Source organism: Manacus vitellinus, unplaced genomic scaffold (assembly GCF_001715985.3).
Source record: "Manacus vitellinus isolate BGI_N305 unplaced genomic scaffold, ASM171598v3 scaffold_59_pilon, whole genome shotgun sequence".
NCBI lineage: Eukaryota > Metazoa > Chordata > Aves > Passeriformes > Pipridae > Manacus > Manacus vitellinus.
Genome location: NW_021940681.1, coordinates 1,033,139 through 1,056,077, shown reverse-complemented (window position 1 = coordinate 1,056,077; position 22,939 = coordinate 1,033,139). Strand labels below are relative to the sequence as shown.

At 37.2% G+C, this 22,939-nt stretch overlaps 1 protein-coding gene across 1 annotated transcript in view; it reads left to right on the top strand.

The window, feature by feature from the left end:
• CUNH11orf74 (chromosome unknown C11orf74 homolog) overlaps positions 1 to 17,172 on the top strand; it is a 30,345-nt gene extending 13,173 nt beyond the window's left edge. The window contains exons 2-6 of the mRNA XM_018082013.2: positions 905 to 1,062; positions 2,624 to 2,690; positions 3,639 to 3,692; positions 9,939 to 10,069; positions 16,640 to 17,172. Coding sequence (XP_017937502.1) covers positions 905 to 1,062; positions 2,624 to 2,690; positions 3,639 to 3,692; positions 9,939 to 10,069; positions 16,640 to 16,780 — 551 coding nt within the window. The 3' untranslated portion in view covers positions 16,781 to 17,172. The remainder of the gene's footprint in view (positions 1 to 904; positions 1,063 to 2,623; positions 2,691 to 3,638; positions 3,693 to 9,938; positions 10,070 to 16,639) is intronic.
• Positions 17,173 to 22,939: the final 5,767 nt, after the last annotated feature.

Here is a 22,939-nt window from a genome sequence, read left to right as displayed (position 1 = left end):
AGTTCATCTCATCACACAGCCCTGGACTGGTGGACGAGTGGTGGAGGTTCTAGTGGTGGTGTCCGTGGACACCCAGGAGCTCTGTGAATGCTGACCCTGGAGCAGCCAGTATCAGTACCAGCTCTGAGAAGAACTGCCAAAGCTCACTTCTGTACTAGACAACATGGGCATTTGTTTTTGTGGTTGTGAGGTTCACATGTGAACCAAGATACTGATGTAGAAAGTGTAAGAATTACTCCATTTGTGGCCCAGATCATCTCTGTACTGTGATCAACATCAGAGCCCTTTCTTGTGCTTGGTCAGAAGATACATCATTGATTAGTTATCTCCTTGACAAGTCAAGTGATTTTGTAAGCACAGATCCCATGTAAGCATCATTGATGGACTTTTACAATTAGAGTTATAAGTGTTGGGAGTGCAGTTGCCATTGGACTGGTGTATAGTAGTGTCTCAAAGAAGAGACTCTTCATATATATTGGTGTTTGCAGTGTCAGATGAAGACATGGGCACACATGTTATGTGCCATTTTGTCCAGAATTGAGAGAGAATTTAAGTAAAGTTTTAGAATAAAAGCTAAGGTATAATTCTACTGTCTTGCTTTTTTGGGTATTTCAGCTCTTGGTTGGTTTTATAAATTTTTCTGTACATTGCATAAGCTTTTGAGAGAATTAAATCTTCAGTATGGAGGAATAGGTGATACTCTATGCACTTGAAGTTCAAACTGAATATTCGGTTTTATGATAAGGGCTGCAAAATACTTGTTTATGTTGCACATGGAAGCTCTGAGCATGAGAGGAAAAGTGAATGTGTAAAATAAGTCAATATTAGATCTAAGGAAATACATGTTTTTCTTTTTCTTGGGTAGTGCTTTATGTTATCTGACCTGGTGTGATTCTCCTTGCAAAGAAAGAGGAGAAGACAATTCAAGGAAATCAAGTGGACTACTTAAGAAAAATATTTTTTACTTCTGAATTATCAGACAGAAATAAACAGAATGGCTCACCTGAAAGAAGCAAAGAAATGTGGGTATCTCTTCCATCACAGATGCCAAATGAGGATAAGGTAAGGAGTTACAACTGTCCAAGTGGACAGGCACCACATTCAAAGAGATGAAAATATGAAGAGATACAGTGTTCAAATGTTAGAGGCTAGTGGTATTTATCTGATTTGAGGCAAATATTTAAAATACTATGTAAGTGTTTAATGCTTAGAGAGGCACCTGCAGGGATCGTGTTTGGCAGTGGCATTTTCCTTGCTGAAGAGCTGCCATAATCCGACTATTAAATAAGGTACCCTGCAATGAGCCATGTGATGCTTTTGCCGAAGATTGCTGTTAGCAGTAGAGGTTGGCAAAAAGGAAAATAAATCTTGAGAGTATGGATGCCAGCACCTAGAGATTTATTTTGTTTCTTGTAGATTTTGGAAGCATGGAGTTCTTTGTTACCGAAGCTGGATTACTTCAGATGCCTGAAGTAATGCCTAAGTAAACAGTAGGCAGACCAGAGGCATTTTTAGTCTTCTGAAACATATGAGATTAGGGATTTAACGTGTAGAGACAGGAAAACAACAGACATCATCTGGAGAGAGTGAGATGGAAATCTGAGTCAACTTGTTAAGAACTTCTACCCTCCTACCTGAACAAAGTGACAAAGCTGTGATCTAGTCTGTTCTCAAAATTTCCCTTCATTAAAGTTTTTATTAAAATAGAAGTAGCAGGTCCTTTTGTGCAATAAACAGAGCAACACACTTAGGGGTCTTCAAATGGTGGGCCTGCCAGGCCTCAGTCAGAGCACAAAATGCCATTTTTCCTCCCCACTAGGACTATTCCACTTGAGGTGGAATCAAGCAAGGCTTTTAAAACAATCACATTCTGTCAGTTAATTGTGTAATAATAATGACAAGATTCTTTTTAACATTTTTTTTGTGAAGAATTGTGTTGCTTCATTGGGATAGTCTGTCTTTGGGTCTCTTGAATTGTCTTTCTGCCCCGTAAAGCAATGTGTGAATTCCAGTATCCTTTTTGTAATAGAACATCTTAATGCTTGTCTTTGTATCTAAGGAAAAAGGCTTCAGACATGGCTGCAGATTTTTGCCACATTTGCAGTTTAAGAAACAAATACAGTGATAGTAGAATGCATTAGAAAAATTGCTAGTGTAGTAGCAGGAGGAGGCTGTCATGGGGTAAATTGACCACTGTGATCTTTAAGCCTGCCCTGAGGAAAGGAAAGAGGGGAAAAAACTGCTATTGAAAACAGTGCTACTCCTCTAAATGCTGCTTTTTAGGCATGTTATGGTTACTTGCATTGTTGTTTCAATTGATTCAGTCTGGTCCTGTGTAGGTTTTCAGGGAAATACCCGCATCCGTTTTATTTTCAGAAGCATTGCATTCACTTCTTAAAAATTTTTATATACAACATATATAAAGCTGTCTGAACACAATCCTGAGTAATGTGTTCTAGGGGACACTGCTTGAGTAGGGAAGTTAGACAAGGTGACCTCCAGTGGTCCCTTCCAACCTTACCTATTCTGTGATTCTGTGAACTGTATGTGTAAATCAGAACAAACTTTGACTTACTTTGGTTCTGGTTTGTGCATGTAGGTATTTCTGCCTATCTACCTGCAGAAAATGATGAATGAGAGATGGAAAGCTGGTAGATCAGAGGGAAAGATTCTCAGTCTGTCTGAAAGAGGTGGGGTTTTCTTTGATTTTTTTCAGAGTGGAGATTATGATCAGAACATGACTGATTTTTGCTTTATTAACTTATAAATTACTTGCAATTTGTTGATGTATTTATTTCCCATCTGTGGGAAAGAACAATGAGAGAAATCCAAAATTTTTCAAATATTAGTGAGTATGTACTTTTAGAGTGTAAAGGTTATGTAACTCTTGATGAGAATGTTGTCAAACCAGGTTGGAAAAAATTATCTAAGAGCACTTCTAATTACTTCATAGGAACACAGCAGACAACTCAGTGCATATAGTAAATCCTCCATGGTAACACGACTTACATATAGGCTGGCAAAGGCCTTTCACCCTGTGCGTCTATTCAAAGTGATACTTGAAATGACAAATGCCTTTTCTTGTGGTACCTTTTAGATGGTTTAGACTGTTTTCAAGGAACATCAGTCTAAAAAAACAGTAGAGCAATGTCCCAGATGAAATACTAGAAACTTAATTATTCTTAGCTTTTTTACTTCCCAATCAGTTCACCATTAATGTCAAAGCAGAAGGATCAAGCTCTAGTTTGCCTACAGCATGTACTGTCTCTGTGCCATATGATGTGAACTTGCAAAATTGCATAGTAACTTATCATTTATCTTTTTCCTATGAAAATATTTTACTTCTCCATCTTTCCACTGAGTTCCTGAAAAAGTTGCTGTACAGCTTGAGCTTCTTTCCCATCACTTACATTGATATGCGGCAATTTTGGCAGCAATTCTTTGCCTATACCTAAAAGTATTTCCTTTGGTTTACACATTTCAAAGAAAATTCATATTCTTTCTTAGAAAAATGCAAGGGAGAATGGAGAAGATGAAGCAGACAATTTAGTGCATTTTTGCTTTGCTCTAGGTTGTACTAAAAGGAATGGAATTAATACATTTTAATCTATTTTGGAATTTGGGTTTTTTACAGCAAGTGGACAAGTACTTAGATTGGGAAGATATAGACTCAGATGAAGAGACATGCAGTGGTAGGTTTCCTCTCTCCATATTCACTGTCATTTTCTGTCTTTGAATGCAAGTGTATCCACATGATTAAAGAGTATGAACATGAACATGTTTCTTTGAATGCAAGAGTATGAACATTAATTAAAGAACTGTTTCTTCTCTAAAAGTGATGATATTCCTCAGTTCTTCTATTGCCAGAAAATTCCCCACATTGCCCCAATTCCCCAAATTAAAGTACTAATTTCCTCACTCTTAAGAGGTAATGAGAAAATAAATAAAAAGGAATTAAACTGTGTCCTTGTGAACAGTTATTTTTGTCAAGATTTTTAGAAGTGCAGAACACTTCTTGTTAGCAACATTTCTGCATTTTTCTGCACTTCTGTTTTGTATTGAAATTATTTTGATTAAAGAAGTTTTTTAGACAGCAATTGGGTGCTAAGAGACAGTTCTGTAAAGTGGAAGTATTTAATGAAAATGTTGTCCCTACCTATTAAAATGATTCCATCCAGGGCTTAAAATAGATGAGACTAACTTTGAATTCACAGTGAAGTTCTTTAAGAGTTCCAATTATGAGTGTTTTGAGTTGTGTTGAATTGTTGAATATGTCTATAATAATTTTAACTCTCCCGCCTCTGAAAAATAAATGAAATGTTAATGTCTATAGTTGTTTGTCTATCATTAGTCCTTGTGTGGTTTTTATTGCCACCAGAATTGATACTCTTTTAATGTTTAAATTAATTTTCCTCATCTATATGTGTGATTGTGTAAAGAAACCAAGCCACACAGATTAAGGGATTTGCCTGAGGTCACTGACAGAAGCTGCTACCGAGCAGGACTTTGATCCTTGGTTTCTTACTTGTTGCTTTTTGGTTGGTCTGTCCACTCTTACAGTAAAGATTTGATTAGTCTTTCTGTATATGCAGAATTCCTATGAAGTCAGAGGGCTTAGAGACTTCTAGTATCTCATAAGAAAATAATAAACCTAATAAACATAAGTCAAGTTTACAGCAAATATTCTTACTTCAACCTGGACATTTCAGAAAGGAGGTAGGAAGACAGCAGTGCTGTATCAGGTACAGACATCAAAGATTTCTCTTGAGTGCAGTGTTCATATGTGCCCATTTTTCCCTTCATAGACCATTGTTCTGTGTTTATGCCTTAAATTCTAGTAATATCTATTAAAAAGACACTGGAGCTTACTGGTGTAAGCATAAAAATTTCACTTGTGTCATAATGAAATGATAATTGTCTATATCTAGTTCATTAAAGTATGGTTAGATAGTGTGAGTTCCAAACAGGCCCCAAATTGGTTGCTGAGAATTAAGCTCAACACTAAAATACTGAGTGGAACTGTGAGGAAAGAAGGGCTCTGCTAGTGCTTGGGGTTAGCTCGTCACATTCAGAATGATGACAGACCTTGCCTTTATCCAGCTTTTGGGTCATTTCTGTGTATTTGTGTGTGTGCAAGAGTAAATATCAATCACATACGTTTAGAAACCCCTAGTAAAACACACTTCATTTGAGGCAGACTTGCCTTAGTGCAGAAAGAAACTGTATCAACAAGACTCATCACAACATTAAGCATTTAGATTGCATTTTACAGCATGGAAACACTGCCGAGCCAGAAACTTATTATTCCTTTTAAACTCTGTAAGGAAAGCGAACAGCATCAAAATTTATACCTGGGAAACGCACAGCCTGAATTTTGCCTGGGGCTTCTTCAGTGGAGATCATTGTTAAGTCAGGGTAAAAAATTTCCCCTTGACTCCTAAGTGCAGAAAATAGCACTTATAGCTTGATGGTTGTCTTACATGTCAAAATCCACTTGAAAGGCTTCATGATAAGAGAGGTAAAATTAGAAACCATAGCAACAAAATGCAATTTAAAATATAAAATGGTGTCACTTCTATTGTTTGCAATAATAAAGTAATCTAAAATAATACCCATATTGACCACCTTAATAAGGTTTAATTCTGAAGAATTCCAGTTAGTTTATAAATGAGGCAAAGTGTGACACAAATTTGAAAGACACTCTTTTGTTGGCATTTGTAAATGCTGCCACCTATATGTCAGAACAAATGATTGATTTAAGACTTCATATTGACAAAACAAGCTAAAAATATTGTATCTTTTTTTACACAGTAAAAAATATCATACCTTGCTAGTGTAATTGCCACAAGCTTTTATCTCTGTGCTTCATTTAGCTGTAAAGGGCAGATCAGTTAGCTAAGTTAGCAACTGTACATTAATATAATAAATATTCGCACCTAGGGGCAAGTGGCTCAAAGTTGACAAGTGTGAAAAGCATGATAGAAAATAGGTGTTAAAATATCCCATATAAACTAGTGCTTTTTGGGAAATGTCCTGGAAGAGTCCTTCTAGTGTTTTTTTTTTTCTTTTTCTGATGTATTTTGCAAAGTTCAATGTCTTTTAAGGTGTGAATGCATGCAGCTGCTTCTTACAAATAAAAAACAGCCCATGGAGTTGGCCAATATGCAAATTCATTGTGGCTGTTTTTCTTTGACATCACTGGGCTGAAAGCCTGAAACCAGGGCAATGCTTTGCCTTGTAGGACTTTGGCACAGTAAACCATGATTGGCAAAGTAAAATTGTTGCCCTAAACTATAAACCATAACTTTAATGCTTTGTGTAGAGACAGTGTGTGTATGGTGAACTATTTAATCGCTCTTTCTCACTGCATTTAATCTGTAACTGTAAGTTGCTTAAGGCAACAATAGAGATGATCAGGCTTTCTCCAGGGATAGATGGAGAATACCTAGTGCCTGTTTGCCCTGTGTTTGATCAACAGAATTCCTTTCCAGGTCTGGTTACAAATCTCTTGCTGCAGGGCTTGAAGAGTAGTTAGGTAATAATAGGTAATATTTGTATAAAGTACAAAATATGTAAAAAGCATATCTAGAGACCTGGAGTGTGCTATTTTTTAAATACAAGAGAAAATTAAAATTAAATTAATTAAAATTACAACAGGACTAATTAAATATATGGGTGAGACTACATAGGCAAGGATGTCAGTCTCATCCTAGTCCAGCTTGGAACACTGAGTTACAGCAAATTTATCTTTTCAAGGTCCTGGTGTCTATAACCCTACAGAGGCTGAGCAGAACCCAATTGACTCAGTTACTGTGAAGCTGAGGCCAAGCATAACTACTGATTAATTAAATAATTCTCTGGGCAAATTATATCAATATCTGTTATTTTTCATAATCTGTGCCTTTTTCATTTATATTTTGAGTCTATGCTTACCTCCAGAAAAGTCAGATTGAGGAAGAGGATTCAGAGTTAAATTAGGTGGATTTTTCTAAGTACGGGGCTCCCCCCAGCTGGTGAATCCCTTTCTTGTTTTTCTCCTCCAGTCTCTGCAATCCATTTAGCACTGCCTTGAGATGATTTCACACTAGGCACTTCTTCAGGACTAACAACCTGAAGCATGAGAATCAGAGGAGACTGCAAAATTTAGCTTTTAAGCTTTTTTTGTTATCATTGCCTCCCTTCTCAGCTCCCCATCAGCAGCATTTTTGTGAAATGTAGTGTCTGAAAGTGGTAAAATCTGTGTCAGTGCATATATATTTGGGCATTGTTTGGCTACCATAAAGTTAAAGATATAGACAGGACTTTGAAGTTCTTTACTTTTGAAAGTTCAAAGCAGACCTGTGCCAGTAGATTTTTTTTCTACACCTATAATTAATGGTACACAATAAGCAAAAAGTCCAACTCAGCACTGTTGACAGATTAAATAATCACTTTCTGGGTTTTGAGGGGGAGGGACTAAAGAGAATTGTTCAGTTTCCAAATGTGCCCTCATTAAAGTATGCTGGACTTGAGTAAAATCATTGGTGTTCACTGCTATATCATCCAGGGAGTTGATTCTTTATGATATGAGAGGTGCATTTCAAAATGTCTTCTCAGTTTTTTTGATATCACTGCCTGTTCAGTTATTTCTATATATGGTGCCGTTGGCAGTATCCAAGGCTTTCCTGTTGCTAATTAATCACCTCCACAGAGAACATAATTAGCAGCTTAATTAGGATCATCATCCAATAGTGCTGTAGCAGCAGCCTAAACAAGCTGTGAGGTACTGGCTAGAACTTACAATAGCCTGGAGTTCCTTTGGGTTCTCCCACTGAGAAGGACTGTCAAAACTCTCTAATTTTTCTCTCTGAAGGAGTTTCTTTATTAAACATTATCAGGGAAAGCAGCATTTACCAATTAGACTTTCATATGCTGTCACACAGCCAGGATAGAGAGAGGCAAAGCTCATTTCTGGCATGTCTACTGGCAAACAAAGGTTGATTACATTCTTATGGGGTGATTGAAGGGAATTTGAAACATTATTTGCATTTCTAACAAGCCTTAAAAAGTGGAATTGACATTCTGAGTATGACAAGCACTTCTCGCTAAAAGCAAAAATAAGTTTCCTTCTGTTGTCCTAATTCTTAAGAGTTATCTTTCTGAGCCATTGCCAGACTGTTGTATAACAGTGCTTCCTCCTCATCTTCTCTCTCTGGATTGGGCTGTTGAGGGGGAGAAGCTCTTAGTGCAGAAATAATCAGTGTTTATATCAGGAGGTGATACAAACCTCTTCATGTCCAGACTTCCCTTACTTTAGTGAGAGTCTGGATTTAGGGTGCACGTTTGAAACAATACTGGAAGATGCCATTGTCTTTAAGTAAGCATTCTCATCTCCCTTCTGTCCTACAAATAGTTTTGACCCAAATTATGAAAAAAGGAGCTGCAGAGCATGTGAAGACATAGATACCCGTGGACTGTGCTGTCCTTTTCAGGAAGCTTTCTCATTTAACTGGTGCAGAATCAGAACAGATGCTATGCTGAGAACAAGTACTGAAAGCGCATAGGTGGCTAGAGATTGACCTACACAACCAAGAGAATAGGTATGAAAACGAAACCACTTATGTGTGAATATGAACCAAGAAACAAAAATCCAGGAATGAAATACTCAAGGGAATTAATTCAATTCCTTTTAAAAGAACATTTTACTTTGCAACTCCAAACCCCGTTGGCTTTGAAATAGTACACTATTCCCAGAAGAAAGCTAAATGAAGAATTTGATCATGGCTTTTTTTACAAAGGCATAGCTAGGAAATCATTATTTTCAAATGCAGATTCACAGAAGAATGAGAGGTCCATAACTCCACTATTTTGGTAAAATTTTGCAGGTAGAGTTAAATAGTAACTTCATCTTTTCCACCCTGCATCTCTGTATACTCTTATTGGTTCCATTAACTAACATTTAAGCAATGCTTTGGAAATTTATTCTGAAATTTCAAGAGGAATGTAAATGTAGTGTAAAACTGTAAAGATACTTGTGTATCAGATGGAAAAAAATAGCAGGTAGATTTACATAATTCTTTGACTAAATTGCAAGACATATGGTCCCCTTAAGTTCTTTCATAAAAACATTACTGAGACAAGATGGACGCATCTGTGCTGTAGCAGAGCTAAGATTGATTCATGTTAAAAGATATTTTTCAACCTAAGGCGTATCCTTCTGATCTGTCACAGAATGCAAACCCACTGTTCCCAGTGTTTTGCTTAAGTTTGTAAAGGAAGAGCAATTCAAAAAGGCTGTGCATTTGTGAACTGTGGGCCAAATCCTGCTCACATGGACAGGTCACATGTTGCTCTATCCCAGATATGGGGAAGTCCTCTCAAGTACCTCTTTTTGGAAAGTTTAGGGAGGAAAAAACATCCATGAAATATCCTTGGACGAGAGAGTCATCTGGCACTGCAGTGGGGAATATTAGTACTTCTACCAGGTATTTTTACTTAATGTTTTGGGAGAGTCATATTAGGATGCTTTGCAATGATTCTTAATGCCCAGTGTACAGGTGATGAGAAATGAATGAGCCTACCCGCCTAGTCAATGGCAAATGAGGTATTTTATAACTTCTACTGCAGACATCTCTGCTCAGGACCTTCCATCTTAGTTATGAATAAAATGGGTGTAATCCCAGGTGTTCTCTGAGTTTAAGAGCATCTACATCCAGATTTTTTAATGCAGCATCCTCAAGAAAGAAGACCTACCTTGATTTTTGCTTAGTATAGTATTACTATTTAGATTGTAGCTCAGGACTGCATGGATCTGTTTTAATGATAGCTTATGCAACAATGAGTACAGCACACTTTGACTAACAAGATTCTGCTTGTGTTCTGAGCAGTACAAGATTTTAACAAGATTTTGCTAATTTATACGTCCACTGGAAGGTTAATGTTGACTATTTTTTATTCAGCAGGGTCATTAGTTCTTCCAGGAGAGGTGGAACAGACAGTGACTTATTGTACACCCGTTTTTGATAAGCCTATTCAAATGAAGTTCAGAAACTTGTCAGTTCCCCAGCCACTGGACAGCAAACCCCAAGAGGTATGAGGTCAGATTTATTTGTTTAAACACTAGGGGCTTGGGATATTTTTTTTTCCTTTTAGCTTCTGATGTTATTTCCACAAGAACAGGGGGATCTCGATGGAGTGTGTTAAACTGCTGTGAGTTAACATGTCATATTAGTGATTTTTAAATTGATAATGAATTCTTAAATACATTAAGAATTGAGATGAACTCTCTATTTTATCTCTCACACTGCTACTATATAATCCTACATTTTCAAAATGTGTACTTCAATACTTCAAATGCTATATGGGCTTTTTAATATTTAATTTATTTAACTCACAGAATATTCAAGTAAACTCTTGCACTTCCTGACCTTTTAACAAATCCTTACTTATGAAGAATAATGGGCCATTTAATTTTTCAGTGATCTCATGGCTTAATATAGGAACCATTTTCTGCAACAAGGAGGTAGTGAATGGTCCCTTTAACATGACAGTTCAGAAAAAAAAAAGGGTTTAAAATATACTGTGGTCAGAATTGAGATTTGTTCCCTTGGAAATGAGTAGCAGCAAGATGCTGCTGAGAGTCTGCATTGTCTAGGTCTGGTGTGGAGAGGTTTGCTTTATGGACTGTGAGCGTTTTAATGAGACACAGTCAATACAAGCTTTAATTTAGAATTGCCATTTTCCTTCAGAATTTCAATTCTTTTCAAACTGCAACAGAAGGTGTGGATTGCTCACAGGCTTATTTTAAGTCATTAAGCTTCCTATCCAAATAGTCAGTGTGAGCATTAACTTTTGGGGATGTTTCTATTGCAGAGAATTCTTCATCACTCACCACTCCTTTCCCCTGCCTGATCATTGTGATAGAAGCTGAAGTTAGCTTCTGGCTAAAATGGACTAGTTTTGATAGTTTCATATGCTTATTAATGTTCCCATGAGGCTTAAATCAAGTTTATAAATGATGCATGACCAATGAAGGTTTGGTGTTGTAGCAGTGCATATGGTGCCTCCTGTCCTGAGCTCAGTTGTATTTAGTTCCTTGCAATAAACCCTTTACTATAAGGAACAAGTCTGCTTTGGGAAAAAGTAGATGTACTAAAATGACCTCTCAAGCTTTGATGCCCACCATTCTGTGAATAAAAATACTCACTCTTTTCTCTAAGGATTGACATAATTCAAGGTTTTTGCCTCGAGATATATCCATTGGCACACAAAATAAAAAAAGGAACAACAAAAAAAACTAGAATGAGGTTTTATAGCTTTCTCATTTGATAACTTCTGTATAAAACCAAAGAGGAAGGAGGGTTGTAGCAGCCTGCAGTGTTCATAAAGGACTGCATATGATTCTTTAAACTATATCTCATGAAAAATAGATAAAGATCCCACTGCATGCAAAATTCATGTCCATTTGAGGAAAAGTTAGGTTATGAAAGAAACTGAGTATTATTACATTGGTTAAGAGTTGCTGCATTTTTCAAGAAGGATTTACAATTTTCACAACCATTTGGTTGGTGCCAGGCTACTTAAGATGAAGGCAGTTTTTCCCCTAAATTATAAACATATTTGTGTCTTCATTTAGATAATATAACTGTGGCCTGATTTTTAGAACTGTCAAGACTGAACTGGTCCATTTGAAAATCCCTCAGTGCTTCAAATTGTCATTGCCTTGAAAATTAAGTCTTTCATTGCTCATGGCAGAACTAGTTTAGAGAGGGAAAAATATTTTCCCTGGAGACATCTCTGCTTTGAAATGAGACTGTTCTCTGTCCATCAAAACAACTCTGTTAGGGAAGGGCAACAGAATGTGGCTGCCTAATTGATTTTCTTAGAGAATGGAAGACTATTCCTTATGAAAAATAGCAGCATGTCAAATGTCTATGCTGTGGAAATACTTGTGAGGCACTTCAGGGTAAGGTATGTGTCTCTGAATGTATTGCTGGGCAAAGCTTGAAAAATGAAGCTCTGGTAAGACCCAGTTTATGACCTGGCTAATTGTTAAAGAACAACTTGTCTACCTGAAAATGTTTTTCTGTCAAAAGCTGTTAGGAAGTGGCTTGGTGAATTGACCCAGCAAATTATTTGTGTTGTCCTCCAATGTTCCTTCATCTTTCTTTCCTCACTTTAGACATACACATATTACAGGATTTCAGTATCGACAGAGCAGCATACATGACCTCCCACAGGCCACTGCAGTTTGAACCAGCATGCACTCGATGGTTGAAGTACATTATCATAGAACATTTTCCTTCTCTACCCAGGAATTTATTCTCTCCTTTATTTCTACTAAAAACTGTCTTTCATAAAAGACATCATAGCTTTTTTTATGTCTTAATGCCTGCTTCCTAGGGTCTTTGTTTGTTCTTATTTCCCTCCCTGCATACACATGAGTGCAGTTGATGTATATTTTCCATCCACTCAATATAAACTTGCATTCAAAGTGGGATTCATCTCACCTAACTTCAGCTTTAGGTGCAGTCTAATTTAGTCCTTCAGTCATCAAAAGGCAGAGATAAGCAACTCCATAAAGTGATTCATCCCATTTGCTATAGGCATTTGTCATAAGATGTAATATATCTCCATCCACAAGCTCTGGCTGGGCCATTTTTTGCTAATTAACTACCTTAATCTAGAAACCTAATTTGTATATGGCTGGGATTAGGAAAAAAGAATTCTACCCTTCTATTCTCCCTTTTTTTTTTTGTCTGTAGTTTCAGCATTCAAAAAAGTATTTACCATGCCTGTCATTTTATCTTTATCTGTGGCATGGCAGCATCTATCACCTAAAATACGGCTTCCATTGAGTTTCTTTGGTTTAAGGTCTTACTGATAGGCCTCAACTGAGGTTTGTTTCTGCTACGTGCTGTGCATAAATGCAACAAGAACATGGAAGAACTTAAAGACAGGATCGACTAAGTGAAAGAAGATGGAAGAGTTATGTCTTCTCAGAGGCCAGTAAAGACACAAAGATTGAATGACTTGTCCAGAATGATGAAGCAGAAGTGGAAAACTGGACAAGATTTATTGACTTCCAGTGCAGTGCCCCAAGTTCAAGACAAACTTTTTTTCTCCTGCATACCCCAGTATATGTTAAGCTTATATGAGATCATAGCATACGTCTTCCCCCCAGCTTTTTTAATTTGTTGTCAGTGAACTAGTGAGTTTTCCTGTGAGTATGCAATGAAATCACTGCTGAGTGTATGTGCATACTTTGCATAATTTGACCAAGTGAATCATAGATGCCATAATTACACAGAAATAGAGGTTTTAGAAGGACAGAGACAGGCTGTTCAGTTAACTGTAACTCCACTCAGATTAATAAAAGAACTGAGTTGCCAGTTATTAATAGACTTTTGAAAATGTCAACTTTAACGTATTTTATTTACGATATTACTTCATAAAACAGCCACAAGCAAAATACTTCAGTTATTAATATAATTATTGCATTCTTTCCCCCCTTTAATTTGGAAATGCAGGAACGGTAAATGAAAGTGATTTTTTCTTCGGAGAGTAAATCACAGAAGCAATCTTAAGCAAACTGGCAGTTTTCTATTAGAGCAGGATTCTATTCCCAGAGAGCTCTCAAAAAGATTTCAATTAGATGTTAAATTAGACACCTGAAATTCACATATTTCTCTCAGCTCCTTAGGCATAATAACCAGATAATAACTTGATCAGCTCAGAGGATTTGGTGTTCTATTGTAAGATGTCTTCCTTTTGAAATACATAAAAATTCCAGTTTGTAGTATAAAAGTTTTAGATTACTCATCTACAAGGAAGGTTGAAGTCAATGGCTTCTTAGGAGAAGAAGAAAAAAAAGAATCCCTACTGCTTTGAGTATTCATTTTAGAGATGGAGCATACTGATAAATATGCAGTGTGGACAAACTTCTCAAATGTGCAATGAGTGGATAACAGAAATATTGTTAATGGGGTGAAGTTGGGTATGTTCTGTTTTGGCATCTAATTTCAGTTAGGATTTTGGGGTCGAGTTTTGTAAACAAAAGTTTTTCCACTATTTTGCTATGTCTACATAAAATGTTTCCTGGAATTACATGAAGGTCAGCACAAGGTCATAGGGAATGTGTGCATACTTTCCGTAACTATGTTGGTAGAGGAAAATAGAGTTGCTTTTGTAGAATCCCTATGAAGGCTTTCTGTAGTCTAAACTCTTTTTGGCTTAGCTACCTATAGATATGTGTCGTGGTTTAACCTCAGGCAGACACCAAGCCCCAAGCAGCCACTCACTCACTCTCACACCAGTAGGATAGGGTAGAGAATCAGAAGGGGATAAGGTAGAAAACTCATGGTTTGAGATAAAGACACTTCAATAGGGAAACCAAAAGCTTGTGCACACAAGCAAAACAAAACAAAGAATTAATTCACTGCTTCCCATGGGCATGCAGGTGTTCAGCCACCTCCAGGAGAGTAAGGCCCCATCAGATGTAACAGTTACCTGAGAAAACAAATGGCATCACTCCAAAGGTCCTCCCTTCTTCCTTCTTCCCCCCACTTTATATACCAAGTGTGATGCCATATGGTCTGGAGTATCCCTTTGGTCAGCTGGAGTCAGCTGTCCCTGCTGTGTCTCCTCTCAATCTCCCACGCACCCCCAGCTTCCTCACCAGTGTGGCAGTACCAAAAGCAGAAGAGGCCTTGGCTCTGTGTAAGCCCTGCTCAGCAATAACAAAATCATCTCTGTATTATCAACCCTGTGTTCAACACAAATCCATAACACAGCCCCATACCATCCACTGTGAAGAAAATTAACTCTACCCCAACCAAAACCAGCACAATGTGGTAACAAATATTGTTAAAACCAAACTAAATGAAAAGTCTTTGTGCCTTGCATTGTATTTTAGAAGAGTGTTTTGGATTTCTGCAAATGAAAGACAGGTAGTAGAACCCTTATTGATGGTACCACTTTTTACCTGCTTACTGGTGACCTTACTGACTTTACAAAGAATTCCAGGAGTGCCTGCCTGTAAAAAAGATGAAAATGGACATGAATATGGTGTGGAGGTCAAGGAGCTGACCTTCGATTTAATGGGAATGAAAGCTTGTGTGCAGGCTTTATCTCATGTAAACATATTTCAAATGTGCTATTTATAAAAGTTAATGATAGTTTACCTGGGATAGTCCATGGACATAAACAAGATAATCTTTGCAAGCAGAATGAATGCTGTTTTCCGGGCCAACTCTATCTACAGTTTTTTCCATTATAAATGTCCACGGTCTACAGGTCTGCATCTAGGATGATTCATATGCTCCATCATCTGTTTAAGCCAGTGTAAGACAGGTCCCTAGAAAATTAAGCAATACAGATGATTAATAAAATGATACAAGCCCAAAAAATTGTTTCCTGATCATTCAGGCAACATTACAATTTATTAATAAAGGAGGTAGATATTACCCAGATGCTCTCTGCCATGTCTATCAGGTACCTGGCCACCAGAGAGGAATCCAGCTACCACTTCTCTGACTGTGGCATTAGCTGTGTCAATGCCAATTCTTACAAAATGTCACATCAAATTGTGCAGGATACTGAGCAGTCACCATAAGATGCTGACTGTTCTTCCTGCCTGTCAGCAAACAAAAAATGTATATTCTGAATTTCAATACGTCATTAGTCACTGGCTTCACCAAGGATTCATCAGAAGCTTGAAAAAATAAGCATATGTTTAAATCTTTTGCTGATTTAGTGCTGAAGTACTTAAATCTTTGAAACACATTTCTAGACATGTTATATTGACTTCTCATGGGATGGGGAGCATTCCTGTACAGTTTTAGTAGTGAGGATGTGTCTCCTGTGTTACCCTGAAATTCATTTTATGTAGCTGCTTACCATAAACCTTTTGTGTTGTGGCCCCCTGCAGTTTCTTATCAGCATAGGGCCTGCCATAGTTATTCGTTTTCATTATTTTATTTTATAGGCAGGGTGTTGATTCTAAGATATTTCAACCAGAAGCAATAAAATGCTATACAATATGTCAACAAAGCACATATTGGCAAATGCAGTAAGATTCTTAAGTTCATCATGCAAGAAATACAAACCAGCCAATTGCATATCTATGAGATGGTGAAAAGAAATTATTGGAGTCTGAAAATTGATTATGTGTCATTTTGCTCATTTCAGATCTTTCCTTCGCTGAAACTGTGTTCTGGAAATCATGTTACATTAGTATCAGATGCATGTATGCTTAAGCTTTATGTAATACTAGCCCAAATTTTAAGGATATGGAATCTGTCTTTGAAATTTAACATAGCTGCACATGACATGTCCATATCCCCTCAGCCTTGCTGCTAGAAGTGGCAGGAATATAATAGATGTATGCTAGGGTGGTTTTTAGATTCCTTGCCTTGAGCAAAATTAGTTAATGATATTCATTCAGATACAATACCGTACAAATGGGGCACATTAAATGGCTTAAATTAGGTCAAATTGAATAATTGAATTTATTCTTTTACTTAAAAAGAGCTTAATCAGCTGAGAGTGTTAGAGTCAGAAAAAATAGTTTAATTAAATATTAATTAGAAGTTTATATTTTAAGCTACCTTATTATCACTTGCAGCAATATTATTTATGTATCTGGTTTTTCTCATTACAGCTACTGGGGGATGATGTTCAACCATTCTCACTTGATGAAGAATTTGACTATGACAATGTGGCAGTGACCCCTAAGTTCTCTGAAGCTGAGCTGAAGGCCATTAAAGAATTGTCTAAAGAGAAGAAAATGGGTTCAGCATGAGCTGAAGACTGAGTCAAAGGCGTTCTGTGCAGGCTGTTGAAATGACATTTTTATGGGATAAATATAGCTCTTCATTGTACCCCTACTTAACGTTCTTACCTGTGTGGTCAGTAAATGACATCCCTGAGATTTTTTGTTTATTTTACCAGCATGCCTTGGAGTCTGTATTGGCTCAGGATAGGTATGCTGGAGTGACCAAAACAAGATGGTGGATTTCAGACTAGCACGATGGCTACTCTTGCTTATATCTGTACTGACTTGGTTCCTGACTAGTGCAAAGCTGATCCTAAGGCTGCCTTTTACCTAATTCTTTCAATAATGCAATTAAGAGCTTTTTTGCAGCTGACAAATCAGTCCTTGAGCTCTTTCTCTTAAATATACAGTTACAGGAGTGAATAAATCTGGGAAATTTTTTTCTCTGCAAAGAAATAGATATTCTTGTTTCCAATAAACATTTTGTGTCGATCAAAATTGACATGGTACAACTCCTAAAATGAAAACAGTAGCTGCTCAAAAAAACCCTTCCACACAGAGGAAAAAATAGCAATCTCATCCATTAAAGGAGTTGGCATTGAAAGGCTGTAAGATTTTACTGTTTTTTACAGCAGATGATTTTAAATACCAGCTTATAGCTTATACTCTGCATCACTGAAAGCCAGCAAACTGGAGCTGAGTAAAGGTCAGCAACATGGGTGGGAAAGAAGAGTGTGCATCTCTGATGCAAGGTAGTATGTACAGTTTCTATGAAAAGTTTAGAATTCTTTTTTTTTTTCAGCTAACTGTAGAAGCTTTGCTGTAGAGGTTGGTTTAACATCACAGCACTGCATTGTATTATTGGTCGTTTTCTGGTACAACTGCATTCACTATAATTTACTGACCAACATTTTGTCCTTGGCCTATTTCCATTATTTCTGAAGTGATAAATATGATGATAAATATGGGAAGAGTGCCTGAGCAGACAGACAAGACAACAAACCATAGGTTGTTTAAAGGCTGTGGATGAAATCTCTGGCCAGTTGGCTACTTCATTGGCATCAATTTATAAAAGCAAAGAAAGGTGTTTTGGTGTTCCAAGAGAGAGATTTTCTGGATCAGTAATTTTGTAGACCACAATTATGCTCTGAATAGCATTTCTTTTGAGGAATGACATTTACCTCGATTAGAGTGATATAATTTAAGAGTGAGATTAACAAAGAAAAAACAGAAAAGAAAGAGGTCTCACAGAAGATGTTTAAGGAGACTGATATAAAATTACAAGTACGTTGTATAGAAAAACTGGTCTGTACAGGACCTTGCTGGTAGAAGGTAATGAGTTGTTTTTCTTTTTTTAACATCTACACTCAAAAAGATGGCTATGCTGTAGTTAAAATGCTTTTAAAAATGTAATTGGCTGTGTAGCAGATTCTGCTTGGTTTTTTGAAACTTTTTTTTTGTTTTTGTTTTGGTTTATGTGAATTTATTAGAACTCAATGAAGTGTTTTGTTGAACCCAAGATATTTTAAATTAAGTGCTTTAGATCCAAATGGAATTTTCCAGTGAAATATTCAATTAAAATTTTTGGAACAGATCTAATTACTAATTCATCTGAAAGACTCATGTAATGTGTGTATAAATGGGAAGGAGAAGAAGTAAGTTCTGGAAGAGCTCCATGAGCAAATCTGTGAGAAAGAAATTGAGCAGTGCTGTATAATGATAGCAAGATCAGCCTTTGAAAGCCTCAACAAAAAAATAAGGGAGACAACCTCATTAAATATATATGTATAGCAAAGATAATGTAAGGAACCTTCAGTCTGAGAGACCTCTGTGTACAGAATTTGCTATCCTACAGGCAAAGAATCAGCCATAAAAGTGAACTTTTGTGTTTTTTGTGGAATGATGAATTAGGTGCTTCTTGTGTGGGGTTCTTTTTTACAAAGGTGTGAGACACACAAAGAATAGATCGGTCCTGTGGGAATCCTATTGCCAGCAGAGTCAATGAGAAGACTTGTCTAGGGGTTCATAATGTTCTTCAGGCCAAATCGGCTCTGGAATCTCTTAAGTGAATTTTCTATTCATTTCATTATCAATTTTCCCTGTACATTAGGGATACATCCAGCCATTCAGTTCCTTCTCTCATAGGCAGATGATTCTCACCAAATGTTCAGAGTACCTATTATGCTCCATAAGCGTTATTCAGTATAGTCATTATATGGTTTCGTTTGATATAAAGAAGCACTTTGCTGCAGAATACCCAACAAAATTGGAACTCTTAAGCGACATTCATCTTACACAGAGAAATGGGGATAATTCACTTACATTTATACCACTCATGAGTTAGATTTTTGCTCTTTGTTAACAGACATGAATATCACAGTGAAGATTAGGCAATGCAGGCTACATTTTCTGAACATGACATTTTATTGGCCTGCCCCTGTGGTTGTTTTTGGCTTATACCTTTCATTTGATTATCTTTCACAGAGGAGGCATATTTTCCTCTTCTCCATTACCAGGCTGTCATTTTTAAGAACATACTTTATGTGCATGTTAAATTTTATACTTGCACATGGAGTTAGTTACCTGGAATTGTTTCAGTGTTTGTGAGGTGATTTGAAATCTGAATAATATATATCTTTTCCTTTTGTAGCTTCTATTCTCTTTAATTTTTAATATTTCCAGCAGGGGTTGGCAAGGGACATTTGTCATTTGTATTTATGGTTTTTCTGCACATTTTTCCTGTTTTGCAGAAGAATTAAAGGCAAAACTCTTACACTGAACAGGAAACTTGGAGTGATTCTTGGGATAGATTTAGGGGGTGCTGCAGTAGGGAACAGTTTTCTCCCTACCACACTGATGAGGAACTGCAAAATCTGTGACATTGGGTGAACCCGTTTGAAGTGAAGGGTATGTGATGCGTCTCTCTAATCCCTTTGTATTCATGACTTCATTGATGTCTAAAGTGCAGTAGAGATGTGCATCCATATCAGTCAGGGAGCTTATCTGACTGGTTATGGTAGATGTTATCTACAGAAAATGTTTTTTTTTTATTAAACTTGTTGCTTACTTTGGTGTTACCAGAAGGATATTGACTGTTTCTCTCCACAGTCTTGATGGATCCTCGGGTATTGGGGGAAACTCTTTGAGTTTTATGGGAAGTAAAATAGTCCTTCCATCAGGGCAGGAATTTGAAGGGTTGTTTCCTTGGCTGGTTCTGGTGAAAGCTTGAATATTGTTAATGCACAGAGAAACTCCTTGTGGGTGTAAAAGTAACAGTAATTATTTGGTGAGATAATGGTTGTGAAAGAGTAAGATAAAAATTGAAGAAATGAAAAGAGATGCAGACAAGTCTGACTCAGACATTGTTATGGTTCTAAATATATTTCAATTAATGAACAAAGGTATCCTTTTATACACTTGCATACACACAGTGCCACTGAAAGAAAATGATTTAGTATGGAGAGTACTCACCCGATAATTCAGAACCTTTTGAAGAAGATGGCACAGAAACAAATCCCTGCTCTTATGGAAAAGGCCCTTTGATCCTCTGGCCTTCATTTTTTGCTGCTATAAACTGGCAGAACTCCACTGAGGCCATTTGTATTCATACAGAGCAGACAGGAGCCTGGTATTTACAGTCTTAGCTGAAAGAATATGGAGCCAAATCAATTCCTGATTTAACTTCACTGAATATATAGTTATGTGTATGGCCCATTATCATTATGGGGAAAGATTTCAATGAAGAGCCAGTGCAAATGAAATGTAAAAAACATATCTTGTAACTGTTCAGATGCTAATTTTGCACAGGTCATTTTGGAGTTTCTGTAGTAATGTATGCTTAGAACATTGCTTTTTGCTTTATGAAAAATATCACATACATTTGCAAGTCCTGTTCAAAGCACAAAACTTGATTACATACATAATTACTGAGGATTCTGACCTCCTTTAAAGTGTTTTCTTTTTCCCTCTGCATCTTTCCAAGGATTGGAAGTGGACTTCACCTTATCTTGGAATTGTTTTAAAAAGATCTGGCATCCTTTGTAAAAACATACACTTCCTTATAAAGGTAGGCTGTCACTTTGTGATGCAACACTAAATGCAGAAGTAAATAGGACCAAATTCCTAGTTGCTCAGCAACTTCATGTACATCATAGTGTGGGTAAATATATATTTAGTATGAAAGTGTCTTCTTGGATAGCAGGCTGATTTGTATCCTGCTGTCCTCTACCTTCAGTTTTACTTGGGAGTCTGAGCAGTAGCTTGCTCCTACCAGGGTATGAATTTTCAAAGCCCTACAAAGAGGCTGTGAGACAGTTCAGTTACACCGACCAAGGAAGCTGAACCAGCAGTGCTGTACTAGTGCTCCAGGCATACTCTAGCCTGCTGAATAGTTTAGCTGAGTGTGGCCATTCACCTCTGTTTGGCAGAGATTTGTGTTACAACCATCACGAATGTGATACTCCTGAAGATGTGCAGTGGAAAAAGTGGTGACTGACAAGGGCTGGGCCAGAGATTTGTTAGACTCCATTTGCTTTCTGGGACCTTGCTGAAGAGGCAACTCACTGCCCTCCCTCACGGGCTGCAAGTCAACCTCGGTGTTTTCAAGCCTCCCAGTAAAGCGAGGAAGCCCCTGAGAAGTGCTCCTGCTGGCCTCAGGAGGTGAGCTCCTGCACTGCGGAGCCAGGTGCCTGTGGTAGCGGAGAGGTTCCCACCGCAGAGCACTTTCTTGTGGCCGGGTGTCAGTTAGCACAGGTGGGTACCAGGGCTTGTGTCCGGAGCTCCTCTCACAGCAAGGTGTCTGTCTTTGCCAGTCATGGGAGCATGCAGTTCTCCCAGGTGCTAAATGTCTGCCCATCCCTTGGGAACACAAGGCAGACAGTTTTCCCCGTAATCATGTTAAGTAGTGGGACATCTCAAAAGATGATGAGTTTGGTAAATTTGTGATTGCTGGCTGTTGGAGGTGACTCCTTGTGTTTTGCTGGCAAGATACTGTAAGCCAATACTGCAGGTGTATGATCTGAGGAATACCACAAGTTAGACTGGAGATGGTTTCAGTGCTTGTCTACAACAAATTTGCAACAAGAAAAGCAAGTGTTAAAAGGTGCTGTCATTTTTATAGACAAGCTACTTTATTTGCAATTGCAGTACCTCACAGTTAGAATGGAAATCAATTCTAATGCCTTATGAAAATGCAGAAATATTTGTCTCATTTACAGCACTTCCAAAAAGGACAGATAGTAAAATTTCCCCGATTAACGATCTAAATTTTATATACTCTGTGGTGCCCTGTTCAGTACATCTCTGCATAAATGTTTCAAAATAATAAGCAAAGATAGATCTGAACAAAATCCGCAAATCTAACTTCACACTGAATTTCAGGTTGTGGAAACTCTCTCTATATATTCAAAGCCCTCTTTGATCTGAATATTCCCAAATTTTGGGGAACTAGATACTTTACTTTAAAGATCTCTAACCAAACATTTCTGTAGCAACCATGTAGTACCAATCTGGACTAAAAAAACCAAAGCAGTCAGGGACTTACCTATATAAAAAGAACCAATGGAATGTGACAATTGAAATAACTACACTCTATAGGAAGATAATGGATGAAAGGACTCTAAAGATAGAGTAGTATTATATTTTATATAGAAAATTATATTTTTCTAGAGAATGAACCATACTAAAATATTCTGTTTACTTCATGCAATTCTAGAGAGTCTTTGAATGCCCAACTGAAAAATTATGTGTAATGATTTTGTGATTCATGTGGATTTACAACACAGTTATCTCTTGAGCCATTAAAATGACATTAAAACTTGTGTGAGATTCTTCAGTATATTTTGTGGCAGTGCTAACACCTTAAATTAAGGCTTTAGCCTCATTCTCTCATATGTTACAACAGAGTTTGTTCTTATGTGGCTTTTGTGGTTGAGGATTCTGGTGGCAGTTTCTGGAGAGCAGGTGTGTACTTGTAGCAAGTGAGCCCTAAGTTTAATAAGTTTTCTTGAATCCATCTGCTTTTCTGTCCGTATGTATAAAAACTTGTATGATATGCATAATTCTTAGAAAGAAGCAAGTGTCATTTGTTATGTTTCTTATGCTCCTCAGAATAACTTAGCAAGAGGACAAATTCTACCAATTACTTGGAAGTGTTGATTCTGCCATTTAGATTTGCTGCAGATTGCA